The sequence below is a fragment of the Bos indicus x Bos taurus genome, chromosome 1, assembly GCF_003369695.1.
Source record: "Bos indicus x Bos taurus breed Angus x Brahman F1 hybrid chromosome 1, Bos_hybrid_MaternalHap_v2.0, whole genome shotgun sequence".
Taxonomy (NCBI): domain Eukaryota; kingdom Metazoa; phylum Chordata; class Mammalia; order Artiodactyla; family Bovidae; genus Bos; species Bos indicus x Bos taurus.
In genome coordinates, this window is record NC_040076.1 from 81,426,766 (window position 1) to 81,448,777 (window position 22,012).

The window sequence follows — 22,012 nt, forward strand, 5'->3', positions numbered from 1 at the left end:
TGTGTTGTCTTAGCTTTCTACTCAGATTTCTCACTCGTCATATGCATTGGAAGATTTTCATTTTTGCCTTTTCCCTCTTAATCACATTTGAGAGTCGGGTTCTCATACCAGAGAAGTAGCTGCAAGGTGGGCAGCAGGAAAGCTGAGGGCAAGGAGCAGAGCGCCTGTCTCAGATGTGACAGAATAATCATGAAGAGACAATCACACAATGATGGTCGTCTCTTCTTTCTGTGGATGTGTCTGATGAAAACGCCACAGAAACCAGCTTTTCTCACCACCTATTTTTCCGGACTGCAGGAAACCCAGTCATGTAAAGTTTTCCTTTCCCAGACAAATTCTAAAACTTGTGAAGGTAGCTCTCAGGACACAAGCAGTCCCTAAGGAAAAGACAGGACAGAAAACAGTGAAGTACACTTTTTGTTTAATTCCATGCATTTGTTTGCTTTGATAGTCGCTCTTGTTCCCATCACTGTACAGTTGGTCGATAGAAAGGGAGAGCCGGCATGAGAACCTGCACAAGGAGCAGGAGAACTAAGACCACAGAGGACGCAGATAAGGGAGTTCATTTTGAGACTTGACTACAAAAAAGGAAGTTAATCTGCTTCAAATTGAACTCACATTTTATTGCAATCAAGAATCCAAGTGGGTTGTCACACTCCAGAGTCTGAGAAGTGGGCACTGGAGGGAGCGAGCTCCTCAGGTGACACGGTCAATAAAGGGCACCTTCCTATTAGCCTGCACCTTTTGGTGGGGGTTCCCTCTGACCTGCAACCCCTGGAGGACCCCATCCGCCTGGTCCCAGGCAATAGCCTAGGGCCAGGAGCCAGCATTCCCCTGAGTGCTGTGAAGTGGCTCTGGAGAGCAGGCCTGGGACTTGGCTGAAGTCTTACAGTACCTTTTCTGGTGGCTCAGATGGTAAAGAATTTGCCTGCAATGCAGGAGACTTGGGTTCAATCCCTGGGTCGGGAAGATCCCCTGGAGAAGATGACAACCCCCTCCAGTACTCTTGCCTGGAGAATTTCACGGACAGTCCATGAGGTCACACAGAGTCGGGCATGACTGAACGACCAGTACTAGCACTTCCCTTGCAGTGGCCTTGCTGTCTGCCAGGGGACCTGGCTCTGTGTGAAATTCCACCAGTGTGCTCTAGTCACGTGACAGGGAAGCCACCACCCAACTCCTTTTGGGTAACCCGATTTCTCAGAACAGTGAGCTCCCCTCTTCTGCCACCTGTCCCTAAGAAGTGTTCCAGTTTCTACAAAGGTCCTCCACTTGGCAGTCTAGTCCGTTCCAGTTTGAACAGGTGCTGCAGTATTGGCTGTAACGTGCAAACAGGCAGACCAATGTGATTTCTTCTGTGCTAGTCTGTGTATGTTGGTAACACTGGTGGTGCGAGTATATTAGGGCATTTTTTCTATGAAATCAGCAATGAAGAAGATTCTTGCTGCCTAGAAAGGTACTAAATTCATACTGACAGTACAAGTCAAAAGTCTTAAAAAGGATGTCACATCATTTTGGTACCTCAGTCTCACAGAATCTAAGGAAGAAGCAAGTAACTGGGACTTCTTAATTAACCCTCTGTTTATAGAAGGTGGTGAGGAACAGGTTCATTTAACACAATGAAATGATGTAATGAAGAGACATGTTGGAATTCAATTGCAATCATACACCAAAGGGGCAGTGGGTGGAGGCACGGAGCCTTTTTCCTGCCTTTCATGCTGCCCCTTGGCCACAGGGTGGGACCTGGAAGCAGCATACTGGTACATCCCATCATTCTCCCATGTGGGCTAACTCAAGATCTCAGACCACCTTAGGAAATTATGAGGTTAAGGTTGGGACAGCAGATAGATCTCCCCTTGCACACCAATTCCAATCAAGTGGTAATTATTGCTCCAAGTGCTGTATTGTGAGAGGTTCGGAGGGTGTGTCCAGGCTCAGCAGGAAAGGATATGGTGACTAATAAATAACACAGTTTGGGATAGCGTGAAGACGGTAGATGGTGGTATGTGGTGGTATTCTGGTTTCTGGCTTGGTAGAAAAATGAAACACAATAGAGCAAACTCTACTAGGAGCAGAGCAGGGCAGGAATTCCTTGGAATTTATAGAATTCAGTTGCAAGAAGTTCAAGTAGAAACATTTTAAGAAAAGGGGTGGAGAGAGAGACATAAGGGCATGGAAGAAAAAGGTAAATCTTTTGATCAATAAGGATACATTCACATTGAAAAAAACATCAGTGCTCCACAGTGGGAGAGGGCTTTTAAAATTAGGTTGTACCAAGAAAACCCCAAACCATCAAGTCTATTATTACTTGGATAAGAGGCAAATTCAGTACAATGAGGCCCTGAAATGGAACTCCAGTGTACTAATTAAATACAACTAAAAATATCTTCAATTCTAGAAGGATAGATTTGTTGATACCAAAGTTTTTAAATATCTGAACTTCAAGTAGGTCACACCAAACCATCTTACAGCACAGCTAGCTCTTCACCTCCCTGGGAAGGTGCTCCCCACAATCTAGCCAACAGGTCTAAACTTTAGCAGTGGTAAAGTCTATTTTAACTTCAAAGGAGATGCAGGCTTTAGCAGTAGTAAGGTCTATTGTAACTTCAAAGGGGATGCAGGCTTCTGAGTCCCTCTGCTAAGCAATTTTAAGAGGAATTGTTGTTCAGAGGACAGGATCTAGAAATAGATGCGAATCAGAATCAAATGCTCATCTGCAACACAAATTAAAACTCATTATCTTCCAGTCAGTTACAACCAGATGCTAAAGGAATGTGGAATTCATCCCAAGGGGATTAAACTTTTGATCGACAACGAAGCTTGAAATCATAGTCCTGGGAGTTTCCTTAAAGTGCTGTCGCCCAGTTGTCAGACTGAAGAATTAGCTCTTAAATTCCCTGAGCTCTTCATTCCACACTCTTCAGATGACTGTGGAGTTGTTCTCAAAGAAACACACACCAATTCAAAATTGTCCTGGTTACTTCAAAGCAGGCAGTGAAGGGTAGCCTGGGATAGAGAAGGCATTTCTCTAAAGACACTGTTCTTCTCTGAAGCCTCTAGTCACTTCTACTAAAGAAAATAAGCAAATGTTCAATGTAGAACTTTATTCAGCTCTTGACCATACAGTGAATGACTTGAAGATTCAACACTGTCTGCGGCCCTAACATGCTCTTAACAGTCAATCCAGTTAGATATATGGCATTATCATGACAGTCCAGATGGGAATTCAAAAGGTATCAAAACGATGAGGTATTGGAGTGGATTTTCCAGAAAGATCATCACTGAAAGGGATAAGACACGTTCACCTTCATCTTTTTCTTTGGCCACTATAGGTGGGAAAGGCCTGGATAAGCTAAAGGGTCAGTGTTTTATGTTGGACAGAAAGAGGATACAGAATTATAGCCTCTCTGTTCTCAGAAGTAATGAGCCAGAGAGATTCATAGTACAGTGTGGTCTGAAGTCAGAGGATAAAACATGGGCTTTAAAAGGTGCTTTTCCAGCTCTGTGACTGACAGATTAGGCCTCAGGCTAGAACTTTCCTAATCATCACCACAGCTAGGCATTTTTTTTTTTTTTGTCATGCCATCTATTTCCTCTTTTTAGTCTCCTAACTAGGAGGAAAGAAGGTTGGTTTTAAGGGATTTAGCAGGAAGGAGCTTACAAACCATGTTGCCAGTTCTTGAAACTATCCCACAGGCCCCAGGTAGGTTCCCTGTAGGCCTGTTTCTCTCTGGGCATTAAATAATTCTCTTGTGCTTCTAATGGATCGCATGATTTTATTTCTTAAGAAACTTGAGAAAGTGTACAGCTTTGGAACTTTGTCCACCACTCAGTCATCTGCCCACCTAGGAGCTTTTGTGATCAAGTCAAAATCACAGCGTTAACCACTGGGCCTCAGGGCAGTACCCGCATCCTCAGATGATTGTTGTTGTACACAGAAAATGAGGGAATACAGCTAAGACGAATACCAGGGAGCTCCCACATGGCAGTTCCATTTTCATTCCTTCATAAAAATCCATAATAACTCATGGTTAGCAATCAACACAATCACTGTGCTACACCATAAACCACACATTCTGATCGACAGAAAATGAGAAGGATAATAATTATTATAAAATAAAATAACAATGATAATAATGCCATAACTTAAGATCTTTCATGTAGTCCAGCTACAGAATTCATACAAAATGGAATAATTTAATGAAACAATACTGCTCTCTGTATAAGTTAAACATTTTCCTTCATCCTACCTAAGAGCTATAAATTATAGACACTAAATTTTAAATCAATGTCTCAACATAAAGTGTAAACAAATGGAGGGATCAAACAAGCAAAAGGAACTGCTCTAAACTCCCTCCTGCTTTTGCTTTTTGGCTGATGCAATCAGTGACACTTGGAGGAGGGCGATGCTTTCACCTCTATTGGAAATGGTTTAATACCTGGTGTATAAGTCTTGCCTGATGTCCAATCTGATGCAGCGTCAAAGAGTTCAAACCATCCTCTCTAGGTCTTGAGCCGAGAAAGGGTGTTTGGCAGTGACTAATCCTGGAGACAGAAACTAGGCCAACATCTGTTTTTATATCAAATTCTAGATTAAAATTTCCTTAAAGCTGAGGCACCATGAGATACCTTGGTTTGTTTCTCAGAGCCCATGATCCTGGAGACAGAAAGGACTCAGGTCTTGGACAATATAAAATCTTTCCAATCTCTGCTTGGCATCAGTTGTTCTTTCTATGAATTTCCAAATCCAATTATTCAAATTTGCATGGAGCCAAATACATTTTACAAGTAGCATTTAACAGAAAAGCTATTATGGTGGGGGAGGGGCTGCCTTTTGCAAATTGCCTGTTTTGCCTTTTTTCTGACCGTGGCAGCCACTCACGAAAGCTTCTGGGGTTAGAATGAGTTAATACAAACATAGGGTATGGTCTGACATAGGGTATGGTCTGGGACTGGACATTGGGCAGACTCATACACCTCCTAGCTGCCTTCAAAGACTGTTCCATCTAAGTCAATAAAACTCTAGAAGACAAACAACCTGGTCCCAGGGAGCGGTGCTTGCCATCTTCTCCACGTAGTTAAACTGAGACATTCTGTGAATGTCCTTTCACAAATTGCACATTTGCTTTTCCAACACTGTTGTCTTATCCTCCTCTCTTCCTCAGGCTCTCCCTCCCCTGCCCCGTTTTTCCCTAAAAGACATAGTCAACAGGTGGGAAGGAAGTAGGATACAGGGAAATGACACTCAAGTCTGAAAAATCAACACACTGGTCAAGGTAACACACTTGCCAAGGTCATGACACTGACAGCATTAAAAAGTGGAATATTTGTCAAGGACAAGGTTGGACACTACCTGTAAGTCTCACTACCAAATGCTGTTTAAAACTTTAAAAATGACATCAGCTTCCACAAACACAGTTTTGAATACATGCCCTCAAAGACCTTGGATACAAGTAGCTGGTCACCAAACTTTTCTAGGTCTTTGCATCACCCATCTGGACAAGCTGGCTGAATTTAGTGTGGTCTGTTTACAAGTTACCTGGAATTGCTTTTCTTCTGCTGCTCTTTGTTTTCTAAAATGCTCAGTATGTCTTGCTTTGGCTCTTCTTCAGTCACTTACAGCCAAAAGAACTGGTCCCCTGTTCAAGTAGCAATAATACCTCCTGGTCCCACAAACTCCCAAGGATGTTGCTCCCAAATTTCACTTTTTTCCTTTCCTCCTTTTGCTGTCTTTTTTTTTTTTTTTGCAAGAAATTATTGTCTTTTTCTCTATCATATATAGTTCACTCTTTACAGTACAAAGTGTTAAAATGTCAAACAAAAATAAATATCAATGTTACAGTAGCTAGAATATTCAATAAAATAGATCCCTGCCATTCTTGATTGAAATGTTCAGTGAGACTTAATTTCATTTGGATATTTTTCTCCAGAGATTTGCGAAGTCTCATGTTCCTGTTATTGCAGCTCATTTCTAGGGGTAAGAAAGATGGGGCAGCTCTCCTCCCAGACACAAAAGCAGGAGGAGAGTGGGAAGAGTCTGGGGGTGGTGAATTTGAAATGCCAGTATAGTCATGAGATCTTCAGGGTGGGTGTTCTTTCATTACCAGGTAGCAGAGCTGTAGTGTTTATTGGTCCTGACTGTGGCATCAGAACACTCCCCATCTGAAGAGTCACAGTCCGATTCTTCAAACTGCATAGGATTCTGCAAAGTCAAGACAACATAAGACCTTAATTCCTTTCTCCAATTACTCAGTAAATGTATTTTGAACACCTCAGTAAATGTATTTTGAACAGGTCCTGTGCTGGGTTACTGGCTAACATAGATGAGACCAGACCCTGTCCTTGTGGGACTTATGGAGAAAGAAGACTTAGAAAGATGATGATGACAATGAAGAAGACGACAGTGAAAATAGTGTCCCACAGTCCCACATATATTGTTCACTATGTTCCAGACACTGCTGTGACTGCTTTAACATCTATTAATCTATTTCATCCTCTGTGAAATAGAGGCTGTTATCATGCCTGTATATGGGATACGGGAGCTGACCTACAGAGAGGTTAAGTGGCTCGCCCCCCATCACACAGTGAGTGAGTGGAAAGGCTAAGGTCGACATCTGGGCAGTCAGACTCCAGGGTCTACGCTTCCAATCATGATGTGACCCATCCTCTGAGAAGGCAGTACTGTATGTTAACTGAAGTGGTACATGTGCTCTGACAGCACGTAGGGGCTGGTGTGGACCTGGGGGAGGGAGGCAGATACCCTCAACTAGGTTGGGAGACAGGGTCAGAAGTGATGCTTGAGTTGAATCTCGGGGTGAAGGGTTCCTGAGCAGTTTTATGCTTGTGCTTCATTTGGGAGAACTACCCCATTTCGGGAAGCTCTATTATCTCTGTAGTAAGTCTCCTACATACGAATGAGTTCTGTTCTCAGAGCACATTTGTAAGTCCAATTTGTTCATTAAGCCCAACTAAAACAATCAGCTATACAGTACTGTACTGTAATAGGTTTATAATACTTTTCACACAGATAATATATAAAAAACACACAAGTAAACCTTTTTAATCTTATAGTACCGTACCCTGCAAAATACAGTAATACCAGCTACATCACTGCTGTTTTTATGCTTGCTTCCAGATATCCTGGGCTTGACATATCGATACTGTCCTACTGTACACTATATAGTGCTGTACAGTAAAATTACACAAAAGCACAACCACGAGGAGAAGGATGCACACACGTGACAATGTACGCCAGACACACGAGGTAACTTGAGTGATGGACATGCAAACGTGAAAGCTGGCAACTTAAAGGTCCGTATATAGGAGACTTATTATACTTCTACTTCCTTCATAGAGGAAGTTATTCTATCCTATATGTGTGTGTGTTAGTCACTCAGTTGTGTCTGACTCTGCGACCCCATGGACTGTAGCCTGCCAGGCTCCTCTGTCCATGGGATTCTCCAGGCAAGAATACTGGAGTGGGTTGCCATGCCCTTCTCCATAATTGTAAAGGCCCTAGGGACTTGAGCATGTTCTAACACAAAGACCTCCAGGAAAGGGGACAGTGATGAGAGGAGAAGAGAGGAGAAGACCCCACCTCATAGCCACGTTCCTCCGCACATAGCTTGCCCAGAGACATCTGTGTTTTCACGCGACGCACAGCACACTCCTTGTCAGAGAGCCCGTCCGAATGTGAGGATATCTCAATGGGGATCTCCGGCGTCTGGGACAGCAGGTCATCAAGCTTCTCTGCCAGGCGATCTTCGAGTTTATCTGCTAACTCATCAGGGCTGTTTGAGTGGTCACTGGTATTTCCTTCCTCGCCATCAGACACAGAGAAATTCTCAGAGCTAAAGGTGGAATATGACTGGCAGCTGCTGATACAGCGATGGGGCCTAGAACCACAAAGAACCAGAGGAACTTAGTCCTGGGAACGGCTGTTTTTCTTGTCTGTTGGTTGCAGTCTTGGTGGGAGGTGATCTAGTTTTCTGCTTGCCCCGGAGGGAGAGCCAAATCCAGAAAGGAAGAAACTATTTAAAGCAACAGAGAGGGAAATCTGCGTTCCCCCTTTCATTTGGTTTTCTATGCTTATGTGGCTCTACACAACGCTGCAAAGCTGATGGCTACCGCTGGTCTTTGGCAGGGACTGCACTTCTCACTGGGTACGGGGGCCTCGGAAGGCTGAGTGCTGTTAGGATCGACCCCTAACAGAAAGGAGCTTGGCAGGAACGTTGACTCTGTAGCTGTGGGCACTGTCCAGCAGTAGGTGCTCACTCCAGGTAAAGTCGGGGTTTAGCTCTCATGAGACAAAGCTTCTGGGGAGCAGGGAGGGGATTTATAAACCTTCCTCATTTCTCTCCCATTGTTTACAAAGGAGCCTAGTAAATAAGAATGCTGTTAACTTACACTGTCTTCAAATAACAAAACAAATAATAAAAATGAGGACTGCCTCTCCCTCTGTCATTGCCTGACCTTCCTGTATTTCTTAGTACAAAGCGATTCCGATGGCCTGTGATCTGAGGTTGGCTAATGACCAGGCCAGGTGATGGGCCGGAGTGATGGCATCAAGAGTCCAGATGCAGGAAGCCCAGGTTGGAAAGGGAAGTTAAGTAGGACTCACACAACTTCTCAAGGCTGGTAACCCAGAAGGGAGACAAGGGGAAGAATGTTATAATAGAAAAAGTAAAATCATGAGGTTTAAAACAAAATTTGTATCATAGCAAGAAAGAAAGGTGGGGAGCCATCAGGTGGGCTGAGTTAATGGTGACCATAGGAACCAATGCTGGAAGTAATTGTGATGCCCATAAAATGGGGTCAGAGGATGAAAAGACAGTTATCCAGGGTCAATCTCACTGCAGAGGAGAAAACATAGTGCCCAAGGAAACAAGGTAGCAATGGCAGTGTGGTAGAATAACTCAGGGGTGAGAACAGACTTCAATTTTGTGCATGGCATATGGGCCCAGAATACAATCTGCCAAAGTATGGGGAGTCCCTTGGTCTCAGGAAATTCCTGGCTCTGGGCAGGTACACAAACCTTCTTGGGGTATTCTTACAGTCTTCCTCTTCAGGAACAGAATGCCTATCAGCAGAAAAGGCCTCCTGGGAGGAAAACTCCTTTCAATACTTCTACATGAGAGCAGCTGTTAATTCTAGGGGTAGGGTTGTATGGTCCTTCTTTGGTCCTACAAGCAAAGTTCTTATTGCTGGCTAGGCAGGAAGCTGTTTCTAAGGATGGGCTGAAGGAGGATCAACTTATTTAACTATACTTAACCTGCTGCTGCTAAGTCACTTCAGTCATGTGCGACTCTGTGCAACCCCATAGACGGCAGCCCACCAGGCTCTGCCATCCCTGGGATTCTCCAGGCAAGAGTACTGGAGTGGGGTGCCATTGCCTTCTCCAATGCATGAAAGTGAAAGTGAAGTTGCTCAGTTGTGTCTGACTCTTGGCGACCCCATGGACTGCAGCCCCCCAGGCTCCTCCGTCCATGGGTTTTCCACGCAAGAGTACTGGAGTGGGGTGCCATTGCCTTCTCCATACTTAACCTGGTAAGGTATAAAATCCAACGCATGGGAAGTGCTATGGATTGAATTCTATCCTCTCCAAATTTATATGTTGAAGCCTTATCTACAGTGTGACTGAATTTGGAGATGGGGTCTTTAGGAGGTGTGTGTATGTGCTCAGTCACTTCATTAAGGTTAAATGAGGTCATATAGGTGGGGCCCTAATCTGATAGGACTGTGGCCTTATAAGAAGATGAAGATCTCTTATGCTCTTTCTCTCTCCCCTACCGTGTGAGGACATAGCAGGAAGGCTGCTGTCTGCAAGCCAGGAAGAGAGTTTTCACCAGGAATCTTGGACTTCCCGGCTCCAGAACTGGGAGAAATAAATTTCTTCTGTTTAAGCCACCTAGTCTGTGGTATTTTGTTACAGCAGCCTGAGCAGACTAATACAAGGAGGTACACTAGAAACCAATAAAATTACCCATAAAACAGCACAGCCATCTCTCATAAACTGCCCACTATATTCTCCATTATAACCTTGAGTCATATTTATTTTCCCCATCTTTCAGTTATTGTTTAGTGAATTTGGATAAACTAGGATCTGCAGTGCATAGCCAGCTACCAAAATGGCCAACAGGAAAGCATGAACACAGTGGGTCCAAACTTCCCTATAAGGGGCTGTTAGAAAGTGGCCTGCGATGGAACTGAAGGTGTGGCAAACTCGGGGTTCTCCCTGCTTACACTGAAAGCAATCACATAGGTTTATTGGTTTTACCTCTGTCTTCGTGGAAATTCAACTTCACTATCTACTTCCCCTTCTTCCTCTTCAGAGGAGTCATCTCCACTCTGAGAAGAACAAGGAGAAAAGAGTCTCATTTCTCTTTCTTACATTCACACACACACACATGCACACACACATATGTACACAGAGACCCTGTAAAAGATTTAATTATCATCAGAGGCACTGAGAGGTAGCTTGCTGAGTGTAATTTTGAAAAGCATACCTCTTCACTCATTCATATAGCAACTTTCCCTGGGTGTCCATCCAGGCCTGCACGATGCTGGAGGACGCATAGAACTGGGTAAGGCTGGGTTATCTTTGCCCTCAGGGAGGTGAAGCTTCCATGAGAATGTCCACAGGTGAGTACTCAGGAGGGGAAACCAGAGACGAGGCCTTAGATTTGGGGGTGGTCTCTTGTAACCACTGTCACCAGTGGTTCTAGGCTCTGACACACAGACTTCAACAAGAGGTGGTCTTTCGGTTCTTCAAAGCCCAACAACTACTTCCCCTCTTTATGTACCAGTCACTTTTTCTCTAGTATTACAGCTGTTATGCTTACATCATCTCTACTGCTAAGACATCCATCATTTAAGGTCAGATCCCATCTTGTTCTGTTTTGTTCCTCCTCCACCATTAACACAACACTGCATACAATGTAGATGCTTAACATACGACTGAGTCAGCACGTAGGCATGGGTAAGAGAGTTCTGGCTGGGACATCTGAGGCCCCGTCACTGCTTGGGCTCTGTGGTTGATCTGGAAGGGTGTGTAAGTGTCTCATCTGAGAACACAATCTTCCCTTGAGGGAAGATTCCATTTCCCTTCAAGGGCACAGGAACAGCCCCACTTATGATTAACCATCATTAACCACAGCACCATGATGCACAGGATTACAACAATCCCTTGGGAGGTGAGTAAAGTGGGTCCAAATAACTGTACCAAAAATTGACCATAATTTGCTACACAATTGCTTCTGTTGTTTATGTTTCGGTTTTTTGGCCATGAGGCATGTGGGATCATAACTCCCTGACCAGAGATAAAACCTGCACCGCCTGTGCTGGAAGGCTGAGTTTTAACCACTGGAATGTCAGGGAAGTTGGAAGGATAATTTATTTTTAAAGTCAGTTCTAATAATCTATCGCTTTTACCCATTTGTCTTCTGATACGCGTTTTGAATAGGAAAGACAGGGATGGAGCTATTCTGCCTGTGGAGACAAGCACGTCCCCCTAAAGCACTCCTGGGAGTGGATCTCAGTAGAGAGATGTTGAGCCGCCCTGTGGGAGCGTAGTTCTAGGGAGGCCAAGTGTGTGAGGAGTGTGTTGCGTGGCCTGCAGACCCACAGATGCCTCAAAATGGCACCAGGATAGTTCAAAGATACATGTTACTTGGGAGTGGACTGGGGAGTGGGCTGATGGGTTTCTTCTGGGGGTGATGAAAAGATTCTAAAATCAGTTGTGCTGATAGCTGCACAACTCTGAATAGAAAAAACTGAGTTGTACACTTTAAATGAGAGAACTGTATGGTAAGTGAATTATATCTCAATAAAGATGCGACCAAAATATCTGACCCCATGGGGGTCAGAGCCGCAGAGAATGCACTAGCCCAAATCCACTGCACTACCAGAAACACGATGTATCCCCGGGAATGCTCAGTAAGTAGCAGCACTGTATGTGGAGGAGCAAGCACAGCTCTGAGACAGCGGCCCTCAGCTTCAGCTTCTTTCCTAGGAAATGTCTAGTTGACCAAAACATGCTCGTTTGCATTTCAGACACTTTCCTTTCTTCAGTGGAACTCCCGATGAACGAAGATGACGTGAAACAATGGTTAGAACTGAGTGGGTGTTTTCTGTGTGCTAAACACTTTTCATATATAGTGTTATTTTTCATTAGCAAGATGAGCTCATATTTTTGGAATGTTGCTGTATGCCAGGTTCTATTCTAAATTCTTTACATATTAACTCATTTAATCTTCACATCAATCAGTGAGGCAGGGTCCACTATTAGCCCCATTTTATAGATTAGAAACCGATGCTCACAAAGGTACTAAGTGGAAGAGCCTGGTTTTGAACTCAGGTCTGTCTGACTACCAAGCTTGTGCTCTGACATAAGGTAGGAGACTTAGCCGGACTTCCAGCTAATAAACCACAGGCAGCCAGTGGGTGAGGAGGAGAGGAATAGGTTTTGGTGACTGAGAACTGGCTGGGTCTTGATGGTTAATGGTGGTGTTTTTCTAAAATATACTGGGAAGAAAGTGAGTTCCATGGGGGATTAATAAGTGTTATTTTTAAAAGGCAGTATGTCAAACAGGTGAGGCAAAAGATGGCTTAAAGGAGGTTACTGCATGCTTTCTCAAAGCCTGCTACTGCTGCTGCTAAGTCACTTCAGTCGTGTCCAACTCTGTGCGACCCATAGACGACAGCCCACCAGGCTTCCCCATCCCTGGGATTCTCCAGGCAAGAACACTGCAAAGCCTAGGATTTGTTAAACGTGTACTTAGGAATCTCCGAGAGGGAATGTTTCCAAAATCTGTTTTATAATGGGATTCTTCCTTCTTGTAACATCCTTAGGACCAGGCTAGGATAGTGGATTCCAACCTATTTTGATAACATAGCCCTAAGATACAGCTGTTTTTCTACTTATAAATTATATATACTTGAATCAGTGCCCTGATTCAGGAGTTGTATTCTTTAGTCTATCACCTAAGCAGTGTGGAAAGTATTAAAAGCAAAAATACTGCTATTTGTGCTTTTGTTATCTCATCCTTCTACAAAATGCATATTTCTATATATATTCTACAATGCATAGCTTATGATAGGCTTTGACATTCCTCAAAGGCAGTGACACACTGCTGTTGTCGTTACACCTTACCTTCTGAAGTGGCCTTGTTTTGCGAGGTAGCACTGGGGGAGTGATGTGATGAGAGGCGCCAAGGGATGATGCAGACCGATAACCGCTGAATTCATTTTCTTCCATTTTCTCAGAACCCTGGGCATTTTCCAAGAGGGGATTGTGTGCTGGTGGCTTGAAAAGGCTGGGGCTCCTCCCTACCGGCTTGGCCGAGGGGACGTCTAGGGACCCATGCTGTTCTGGCCTGCACTGGAGGCAGGGGTCATAGGGGTCAGCCTGACAACAGCCCCAGGGGCCAGCCTGGCCCTTGTCAGGCTCAGAACTTCTCCAACAATCTGCCGCCATGGCCGTGGAGATGAGGTCAGGGCTAGAGCCAGGCATCTGTCTTTGAGAGTGGTTGCTGAGTGGGCTCCGCAGGGCTGCTGCAGGACCAAAGTACCTCAGGTTGTTGGCGCAGGTGGCAATGTCCTGTCCGTGCATATTGAGTCTGGGATGGTGACTCTGCGACATGGCAGGTGGGGGTTGCTGGTATTGCTGCTGCAGAAGATTATGGTGCTGGGGAGATGGGTAATGGGGCTCAGCTTGGTGGAGGGAAGTGGGATGGGGCGAATCCTCCTGGGCTGGCTGGTTTTTCAAGATGGCCGCAAAGTCACCGTGGCTGCCTCGGCTGTTCCCGCGTCGGTGGCGTGGTTTGCTCCGATATCGGCTCTTGCTGCTGGAGGAGGACAGTTTGGGACTTCCGGATAAAGGGGATGCTGTGGGAGCCACTTCCACACTGGGGATACCTTCAGATCTCAACAGATCTGGCCTGCAAGGAAAGAACAGGTTTGGTTTTAAACATATGAAAACTCTTTCAAGTTTGAGGAAAACTTGGTCTGGTGGTTGCCAGAGGTGGGGTGATGGGACTAGGGGTGGGTGATATGGGTGAAGGGGATCAAAAAGTACCAACTTCCAATTATGATACAAGTAAGTCATGGGATTAACGGCGTTGTAACTGGGGTTGACAATACTCTATTATGTATTTGAAAGTTGCTAGGAGAGTAAATGGGGCTTCCCAGGTGGTACTGGTGGTAAAGAACCTGCCTGCCATGCAGGAGATGTGGGTTTGATTCCTGGGTAGGGAAAATGCCCTGGAGGAAGGCATGGCAACCCACTGCAGTATTCTTGCCTGAAGAATCCCATGGACAGAGGATCTACTGGCGGGCTACAGTCCACAGGGTCACAAAGAGTTGGATACAACTGAAGCAATTTAGCATGCATGCATGCATGCACAGGAGAGTAAATCTTAAAAGTTCTCATCACAAGAAAAAAAATTGTAACTATGTATGGTGATGGATGTTAACTTATTGTGGGGATCATTTTGCAATATACACATATGTTGAATCATTATACCATACACCTGAAATTAATAAAATGGTATATGTCAATTTTCATTATTTAACCCAAATTTCAAATTTGGGTTAAAAAACCCAAACCCAGAACAGCTGAAGAGAGGTAGGAAAGCAGAAGCCCCTGCCACCCCCAACAAGGCTCTGGCCCCTCATCCTCTCTCCCCTCATAGTGGTCTCAAAGACACCTCTATTTAGGCCCCAGGGGGTTCCAGACCTTGCAGGGAAACTGCAGGTGCAGTCCTGCCTTCATCCTATGTGATAAGGAACCCAAAACCCCAACCATATTGGCTTCTGGTCTCACAGCTCATTACTGGTAGAATCTAGATGAACAGTCTCTCCTAATTGCCAGTCTGGCTTGTTGGACAGTCAGAGTACAGCCTGAAGGTATGTACAGACCACCTGGGAGCTTGTTAAAATGACTGCATAGGTGTGGGATGGGACCTCAGAGCCTGCCTTTCTAACATGCTTTCAGATGATCTCAACTGAGGACCACATTCTGAAAAGCCAGGCCTCACAGCAAATCAGTAGGCATCAGGCAGCAGGAGATGGTTTTTTTCTTCTCTTCCAGAAGAATTTCAGTTAAAGACTTGTCTTAGTACAGAAGTTCCAGCTATCACCAGTATATGATGAGGTGGATAGGGTACTGTGGGATTATCAGCATCTTCCTGTCTCAGATTCACAGCACTGTGGTCAGTTGGCCAACCTGTGCCACAGACAGCATCTGGGGAGGTCCTGGGGCTCTTTACTGAGGAAAGAGAGCCCTCCAAGGCCCAGTGAGGGCATCTATCAATATTTACGCAGTAACTGGCTATGGCAGGATCTAAAAGAGAACTTAGGTGAAAGTGTCCTAAGATAGGTGAAGGCTGCTCAACCTGGCAGTGCCAAATCACAGAATAACACTGATACAGCACACCCAAGTTTACACAGCACTTCACAGTACACAAAATACCACCTTCCTACTATTACAATACCCATTTTACAGATGAGAGCACTGAGGGATCAGAGAGGTTAGTTGGCTTGTGTCCATCACAAAGCTAGGAAATGGCAGAACTCACAGCTTGAAGCCAAGTCTTTGGACACCAAGGAACAGTTCTCCCCATTCCAAGCTTCTCCATGTTATAAGGCATTTAAACTATCTTATTAGACTATACTCAATTTGTGATAGGCTTGGTGGATCCATCATGGTTCATCTTTTTCTGTCCCTAACTAAACACAAACTGAGGCTAAAAGATAGTGGACGGTTTCTCCTCTCTGATCACCTGAGGCCACTGGCCTGCTGACTTGATAATCACTGGACTGTCCAAATAATCTGAAACATAAATCCTTCAAAAGGCGATCAACAGAACTCTCTGCAGCTCTAGTACCCACTCTGAGTTGCCTTTCTAGACAAGTTCAGCTCATCGACTAAGCATCTACTGGTGCTATCAAACTTTCAAACACGTTTCTCACAGCTGAAATAAAAGTAAACACGAGCTCATACGGTGAACAATGAAACAGTACTATTTTCTCCCAAAGTGCTTGGTGTTTTAGCTGTTGGCAGACTGCAGAGAGGAGCCAGCAGGTGAAAGCTGTGCCCAGTTCACATACCAAAAGAAGGGAGTGGTGGGATTCCTGGAAGGGTTTGCCAGGTGCCAACTAAAAACAATTTCTCTAGAGCTTGACCAGAAGATGGTGAGGCGTGGTAAGTAAAAGCAAACCTGGGATTAATCCATGTAGTTATCCCTCAGTGGTTTAGATTTACATTAGTCAGGCTGTGCTGGGATGGTCACTGTTCTGAAAGTCTTAAAATACATGCTTGGTTTGCATTTTCTCACTACCTTTATTCTTACTGCATTTAAGGCACAGTCTTTCTTTTGCATTAATTTAGGATTGGGTCAACACTCCATTGATTGGGAGGAATTCCTCTAGCAGAGAGTTTGATTTAAAAAAACTGACTGGAAGAGCATTCTAACATTAAACTAGCAAGGGAAATGTGTTGTAATTAGGGGAAAGGGCATCTTTAAAAATTTTTTTTAACTTTTTTTTTTTTGAGCAACTGTGATTTCCTAGGTGATTTCACATGCCGTCTTATTTAAACCTCACAAAAGTTCCACACAGGAGTGGGATGAGGGGAACCAGATGATTAGATATAGGTAATTATCAAAGTGCCTGCTTTTGTTTTGGTGGTGGATTTACAGGCACTTATTACATTATTAAAAAGAACTAAATGAATAAATAAAAGTGAGACATACATAGACCCATGATGCATATTATACAGAACTCAATTCTGTTCACTAGGGGGTCAAGAAAAGAAAAAGAAAGTACACCATTTTACCGATGGCATTGAGAGAGATCAACCGACATATTCCAAATCACACAGCTTCTAATAGGATTTGAATCCAGGCCTGTCCGGCCCCCACTTCATTTCTCTTCACTGTTCCATGCTAAGATAATAAATATTGATGCCTTAGACAGTGATAACTGTATTCCCAGAGTCCAGGACACACTCTCTCCCACTTCCCTACTCTGTATCCAGAAGCAGTACCATGTGGCCACACTCACCATCATCTGATAATGTATTTTAGGGGCATATTTCCCCACTTATCTGAATAGTGTCAGTATAGATGCTCACCGCTTGGCCTGCATCCCAGGTCTGTGTGGCATGCCTTTCCTCTTCATGAGCTTCTCCATGGCATTGGGGTGGATTATTGGACGGACAGGATGTCGTTTGTAGGTCCCAGGATACTTCTTCTCCACGGCCTGCTCACGCCTGAAGAATGAAAGAAAAGGCCATGTGTCAGTCTTGCCTGGAGAATCCTATGGACAGAGAAGCCTGGCAGGCTACAGTCCATGGGGTCACAAGAGTTGGACACGACTTGGTGACTAAACCACCAGTCACCCCAGAGAGAAAAGGTGGGCAGAATGTTTTCACAGGTTTACTCCACCCACAGAGTCTGGCCACACTTAACAGATATAGGCTATCTGAATAACAAGGCTACTCTTCAGGTTAAAAAGGAAGAAAAAACAAAACTAAATTCAAACTAACCTGACTTCATTTTTTTTTTTTCTTCAGCTTGCAGATGGGACTCGGAGGCCAACCTTCCCTTCCCCTGACACGACTCATGAGATACCAAGCAAAGGTTGAAGTCCTACTTATTTTCAGGAGCTGCTATTAGTCAGGACCCCAGAGTTTCTTGCCATTCTCAGGAGAACACTGAACCGCTTGCAGCAGTTGCTTTTCTTCCCTAGGGGGCGGTAAGCTCCCACTCATCCACACCAAGCTCCTCCTGAAATGAAGACCCCCCCCCACTTCCCTGAGCCACTAGGCAGGTTGAAACTGCAAAGTGCACGGTCCCCTAGAACCAGCTCTGTGGCGAGTCCACTCAAATGTGAGCCCCACCGGGGCAGGGACCTGTGCCTGGAACATCTCCCAAGCAGTGTTGGGTGGATGAGTAAAACAGCCACCAGTTTTGAGTCGCAGTAACCTGGACGAGTGTTACATCTTGGCCAACTGATAGACCCAAATCAATCAGGACAAACAGTGGTCTGGGCACGTACTTGATGAGCTCCTTCTCCCGCATCTCTAGCTGCAGCATGATGGCACTCAGTTCCATGTACAAATTATTAGCCCGCTCAAGTTTCCGCTCATAGTGCTCACGAATATCCAAAGCATGCCTATCAAAGAAAACACAGGAGCAGCGAAGCTGATGAATGTGGGGGAGAGCCAGGGGTCAGCTCTAATGAAGTAAGAACAGGATGGTTTATCTCAAAAGCACTTGCCCAAGGGCCCTCTAAATTTAAGGCTCGCTTGTCTGATGTAGTGACTCAGACAAGGTGGAGTGGGAGATGAGAAGTCCAAGTTTTCCACTTATTTGATTGTTAAGGGCCATATCCACTCATACAGAATAGGTAAAATCTGAGTGCAATTTATGTATAATTTGTAGCCTTTTTCCGTACACTATTTGGCAATATCTTAATAAGAATATGCTACCTGTTAAGGGAAATATGCAGTTAAAGCTAACACGATAATCCCTCATTTATACTTATCCATAGTATAGATCTTGTTTGGGCTCCAAAATCACTGCAGATGATGATTGCAGCCATGAAATTAAAAGACGCTTACTCCTTGGAAGGAAAGTTATGACCAACCTAGATAGCATATTCAAAAGCAGAGACATTACTTTGCCAACAAAGGTCCGTCTAGTCAAGGCTATGGTTTTTCCAGTGGTCATGTATGGATGTGAAAGTTGGACTGTGAAGAAAGCTGAGTGCCAAAGAATTGATGCTTTTGAAATGTGGTGTTGGAGAAGACTCTTGAGAGTCCCTTGGACTGCAAGGAGATCCAACCAGTCCATCCTAAAGGAGATCAGTCCTGGGTGTTCATTGGAAAGAATGATGCTGAAGCTGAAACTCCAGTACTTTGGCCACCTCATATGAAGAGTTGACTCATTGGAAAAGACCCTGATGCTGGGAGGGATTGGGGGCAGGAGGAGAAGGGGACGACAGAGGATGAGATGGCTGGATGGTATCACCGACTCGATGGACATGAGTTTGAGTGAACTCCAGGTGTTGGTGATGGACAGGGAGGCCTGGCGTGCTGCGATTCATGGGGTTGCAGAGTCAGACACGACTGAGCAACTGAACTGAACTGAGTCTAGTGGTTATCTGTGTTCTACCCCTTAATAGATTATAAGCATCTTGGGGTCATGGACTACCTCTTATAAATTTCTGATCTTTCATGTTACCTAGGGCAGCAACTGAATAAACAAATAGCATTGCTCAGGGATCTTTGTTGCAGAGATACGATAAAGGAAGATAACAAAGGTGCAGGGAGACAGTAAGAAAGTGATACAAAGGAGGACTGACTTTCAGGGCAACTTTTAAAGAAAATAACAATAACCAGCAGAGGTGACAGGTGTGTAGAAGATGAAATGATTCACAGAAAGGGTTCCTATTAAATATCTGAAGACTTGGGAATAAGAAGGGAAGTAGGAGAGGTCGGCTGACCTGAGCTCTTCTCTGCGCCTTCGAATAAGTTCTTCATCTAATCGGTGGATACAGGTTCCTTCACTCTTGATCTTCTCAAAGTGCTTTTTCACTTCTTCTCTCCATTCAGCCTAGGTGAGGACAAATTAAGTTTTGTTAACTCCAGGAGTTTTAATCCTTGATATAACCATAGGACCCTGTACGAGACTTCCCCCCACCCACCCCATATGATTATACTGAAGAGCCTTATAGAATAGATGTTCAATAGTAAAATATCTCACATTAACGTATCTGCACGCCCTACCCAACTCTTCACCCCATTTTCTGTGTTTAGTCTAATACTCGATGCCGTCTTGGCCCCAAGAAACATTATAGCTGGCATGCTAGCCATCATCTCTGGAATAAAGCAGTTCAGTTTTAAGTCAAGATTGTGGTGGAGAGAGCCTGGCTAGAAAGAACAGCTCTGATAACCATATGGTACAAGCATGTGTCAGTCAGAATATGACCATTTTTACATTCGACCAGAATCTCTCCTGGGCTTTGTTTACAAAAATATCTCGAGAAAATATTTAGTATAGAAGATTCAAGAGGCATGAACAACAGGAGAAGGGGATAAAAATACAGGAACTTATACAGGAATCTGTGGGCTTCTCAGGTGGCGCTAGTGGTAAAGAACCCACCTGCTAATGTAGGAGGTGTTAAGAGATGTGGGTTTGATCCCTGGGTTGGGAAAATCTCCTGGAGGAGGGCATTGCAACTCACTCCAGTATTCTTGCCTGGAGAATCCCACAGACAGAAGAGTCCATGGGGCTGCAAAGAATTGGACATGACTTAAGTGACTGAGCATGCATGCATGCATGCATATAGAAATTTGGGAGTGAGAAAGAAAAGAGGGAAGGAGAAGGAGGAGAAAGAGCATGGTCAAAGAATTTAGTTGTCTGGAAAAAAATTTAGGAGAGGGATGGGTATCTAATATGTGATTTAAGTTTTTCAAAACGTAAGCCTCTTCCAATTTCCTAAATCTTTAGTAAAGCCCCTGCCATTCACCTTGACTTTGGATGAGTGTATTTATTTGGTTTTGCTTTTTAAAAAAAAAAAAAAAAGACAGACAGGTACTGAACTGCATCTTTGGGTCAATGACAGGACAAAGATAAAGGAACAACCAAAAGATGGCAGGGATGGGGGTCTAAAAAGCAGAGCCAAAGTGTCCATGTAATTCTAAATCTCCCGGAAGTTCACAAAAGTATTAAAAAGGACACTGGACTTTTCCATAAGGCGTGGTGTTTCAGACTAATTTCATCTAAATTTCAGGAGGCAGGAAAATCTCTGCAGGAATATAGTCTATAGACCATTTCTAGAAAAACAGCTAAAGGAGAACCTTCCTCAAATTATGTATGCACTAGTATCCCAAGAAGCTAATGAGATAATCTAAAATAATTTCCAGTGAAGACTAAATATGTAACTAAATGTTTCTAACCGTATTGTCTTCCACAGCTCTTCTATCCTTTTAAGATTCATAAAAATGATCTCTCTAGACCCTGGAAGAAGTTATAGTTAAGTAATTGTGAAATTAGAGAAGCTTTCTCCCCAGATTTGCTGTTTCTCATTTATTTTTATAGAAGAAATTATATTACAATTATTTAGAAAGTGTTCATTCTGCCTATCTGTTTATAATATGTTAGATCTTCATATATATATATATACATATTGACTGACCATTGGGAAGCGATTTCTGTCAGTTGATTTTCTGGCATCAAATCTGCCAAGCAATGTCATCAAAAAGCCAAGATCTAGAATGTGAAGCCCATTGTTTGGCAACAGTCTTTGACAATGGTGATGGCGGTGGTTTGGTTGCTAAGTCGTGGTGGCATCTAAGCAGTGAACACAGGTTTGGTTGAGCCCAGGTAATTCTGTTCTCTTAGCCACCATATTAAAGTCACAGTAAGAGTATTTGAGTTTTAAGACTGACAATCAGGGTGGTTGGACCTAAAATGGATAAGGGAGGGGGCCAAGGGTGGGTCTTAAAGCATCCTCTATTTTGAAAATCATGTCAGTGGATCCTGACACTTTAACAGGGAACAAGAATATCTCCCTCTAGTGGTGAGGGATCAGATATTGCAGATCCGATTTTTTAAATTCTAGAGGAAATAAACCTCCTGACACCTGGCTCATGGAATGTGAAACTTAAAAGACAACCCTCTCAAGATTGAAACTTATTAAAGTAGATTTCCTCAAAAGAAATTCCCTTTGTGTGAAAACACCAAGTACTGATTAATAATAATGTGTTTTCCTCAAAGGTACTACTGTGTTACAGGTAGATGTTAATTTTGGAGTTCCATCACATCTACTTAGAATCTTTATGTAATAGGAGTTCCAATTTGCACTTAATCTGCAATTTAGAGATGTCTGGGCATATCTAAGAAATGGAGGTGGGCAGGCTGAAGTCAGTTTGTACAGAGATTAAGGACTCTCTGAGAGAAAACATGAGGGAGGGAGGAGTCCTGGTGATTCTGACCTATAACAGTCA

The 22,012-nt window shown here is 43.9% G+C and overlaps 1 protein-coding gene across 4 annotated transcripts in view; it reads right to left on the reverse strand.

Moving 5' to 3' along the window:
* Positions 1-404: 404 nt before the first annotated feature.
* Positions 405-22,012, reverse strand: part of MAP3K13 (mitogen-activated protein kinase kinase kinase 13) — a 161,752-nt gene continuing 140,144 nt past the window's right edge. For all 4 annotated transcript variants that reach the window (XM_027538971.1, XM_027538980.1, XM_027538988.1 and 1 more), the window contains 7 exons: positions 19,507-19,616; positions 18,058-18,174; positions 17,132-17,269; positions 13,151-13,937; positions 10,277-10,347; positions 7,598-7,895; positions 405-6,202 (listed from right to left, as the gene is read on the reverse strand). In XM_027538971.1, coding sequence (XP_027394772.1) covers positions 6,101-6,202; positions 7,598-7,895; positions 10,277-10,347; positions 13,151-13,937; positions 17,132-17,269; positions 18,058-18,174; positions 19,507-19,616 — 1,623 coding nt within the window. In that variant the 3' untranslated portion in view covers positions 405-6,100. The remainder of the gene's footprint in view (positions 6,203-7,597; positions 7,896-10,276; positions 10,348-13,150; positions 13,938-17,131; positions 17,270-18,057; positions 18,175-19,506; positions 19,617-22,012) is intronic.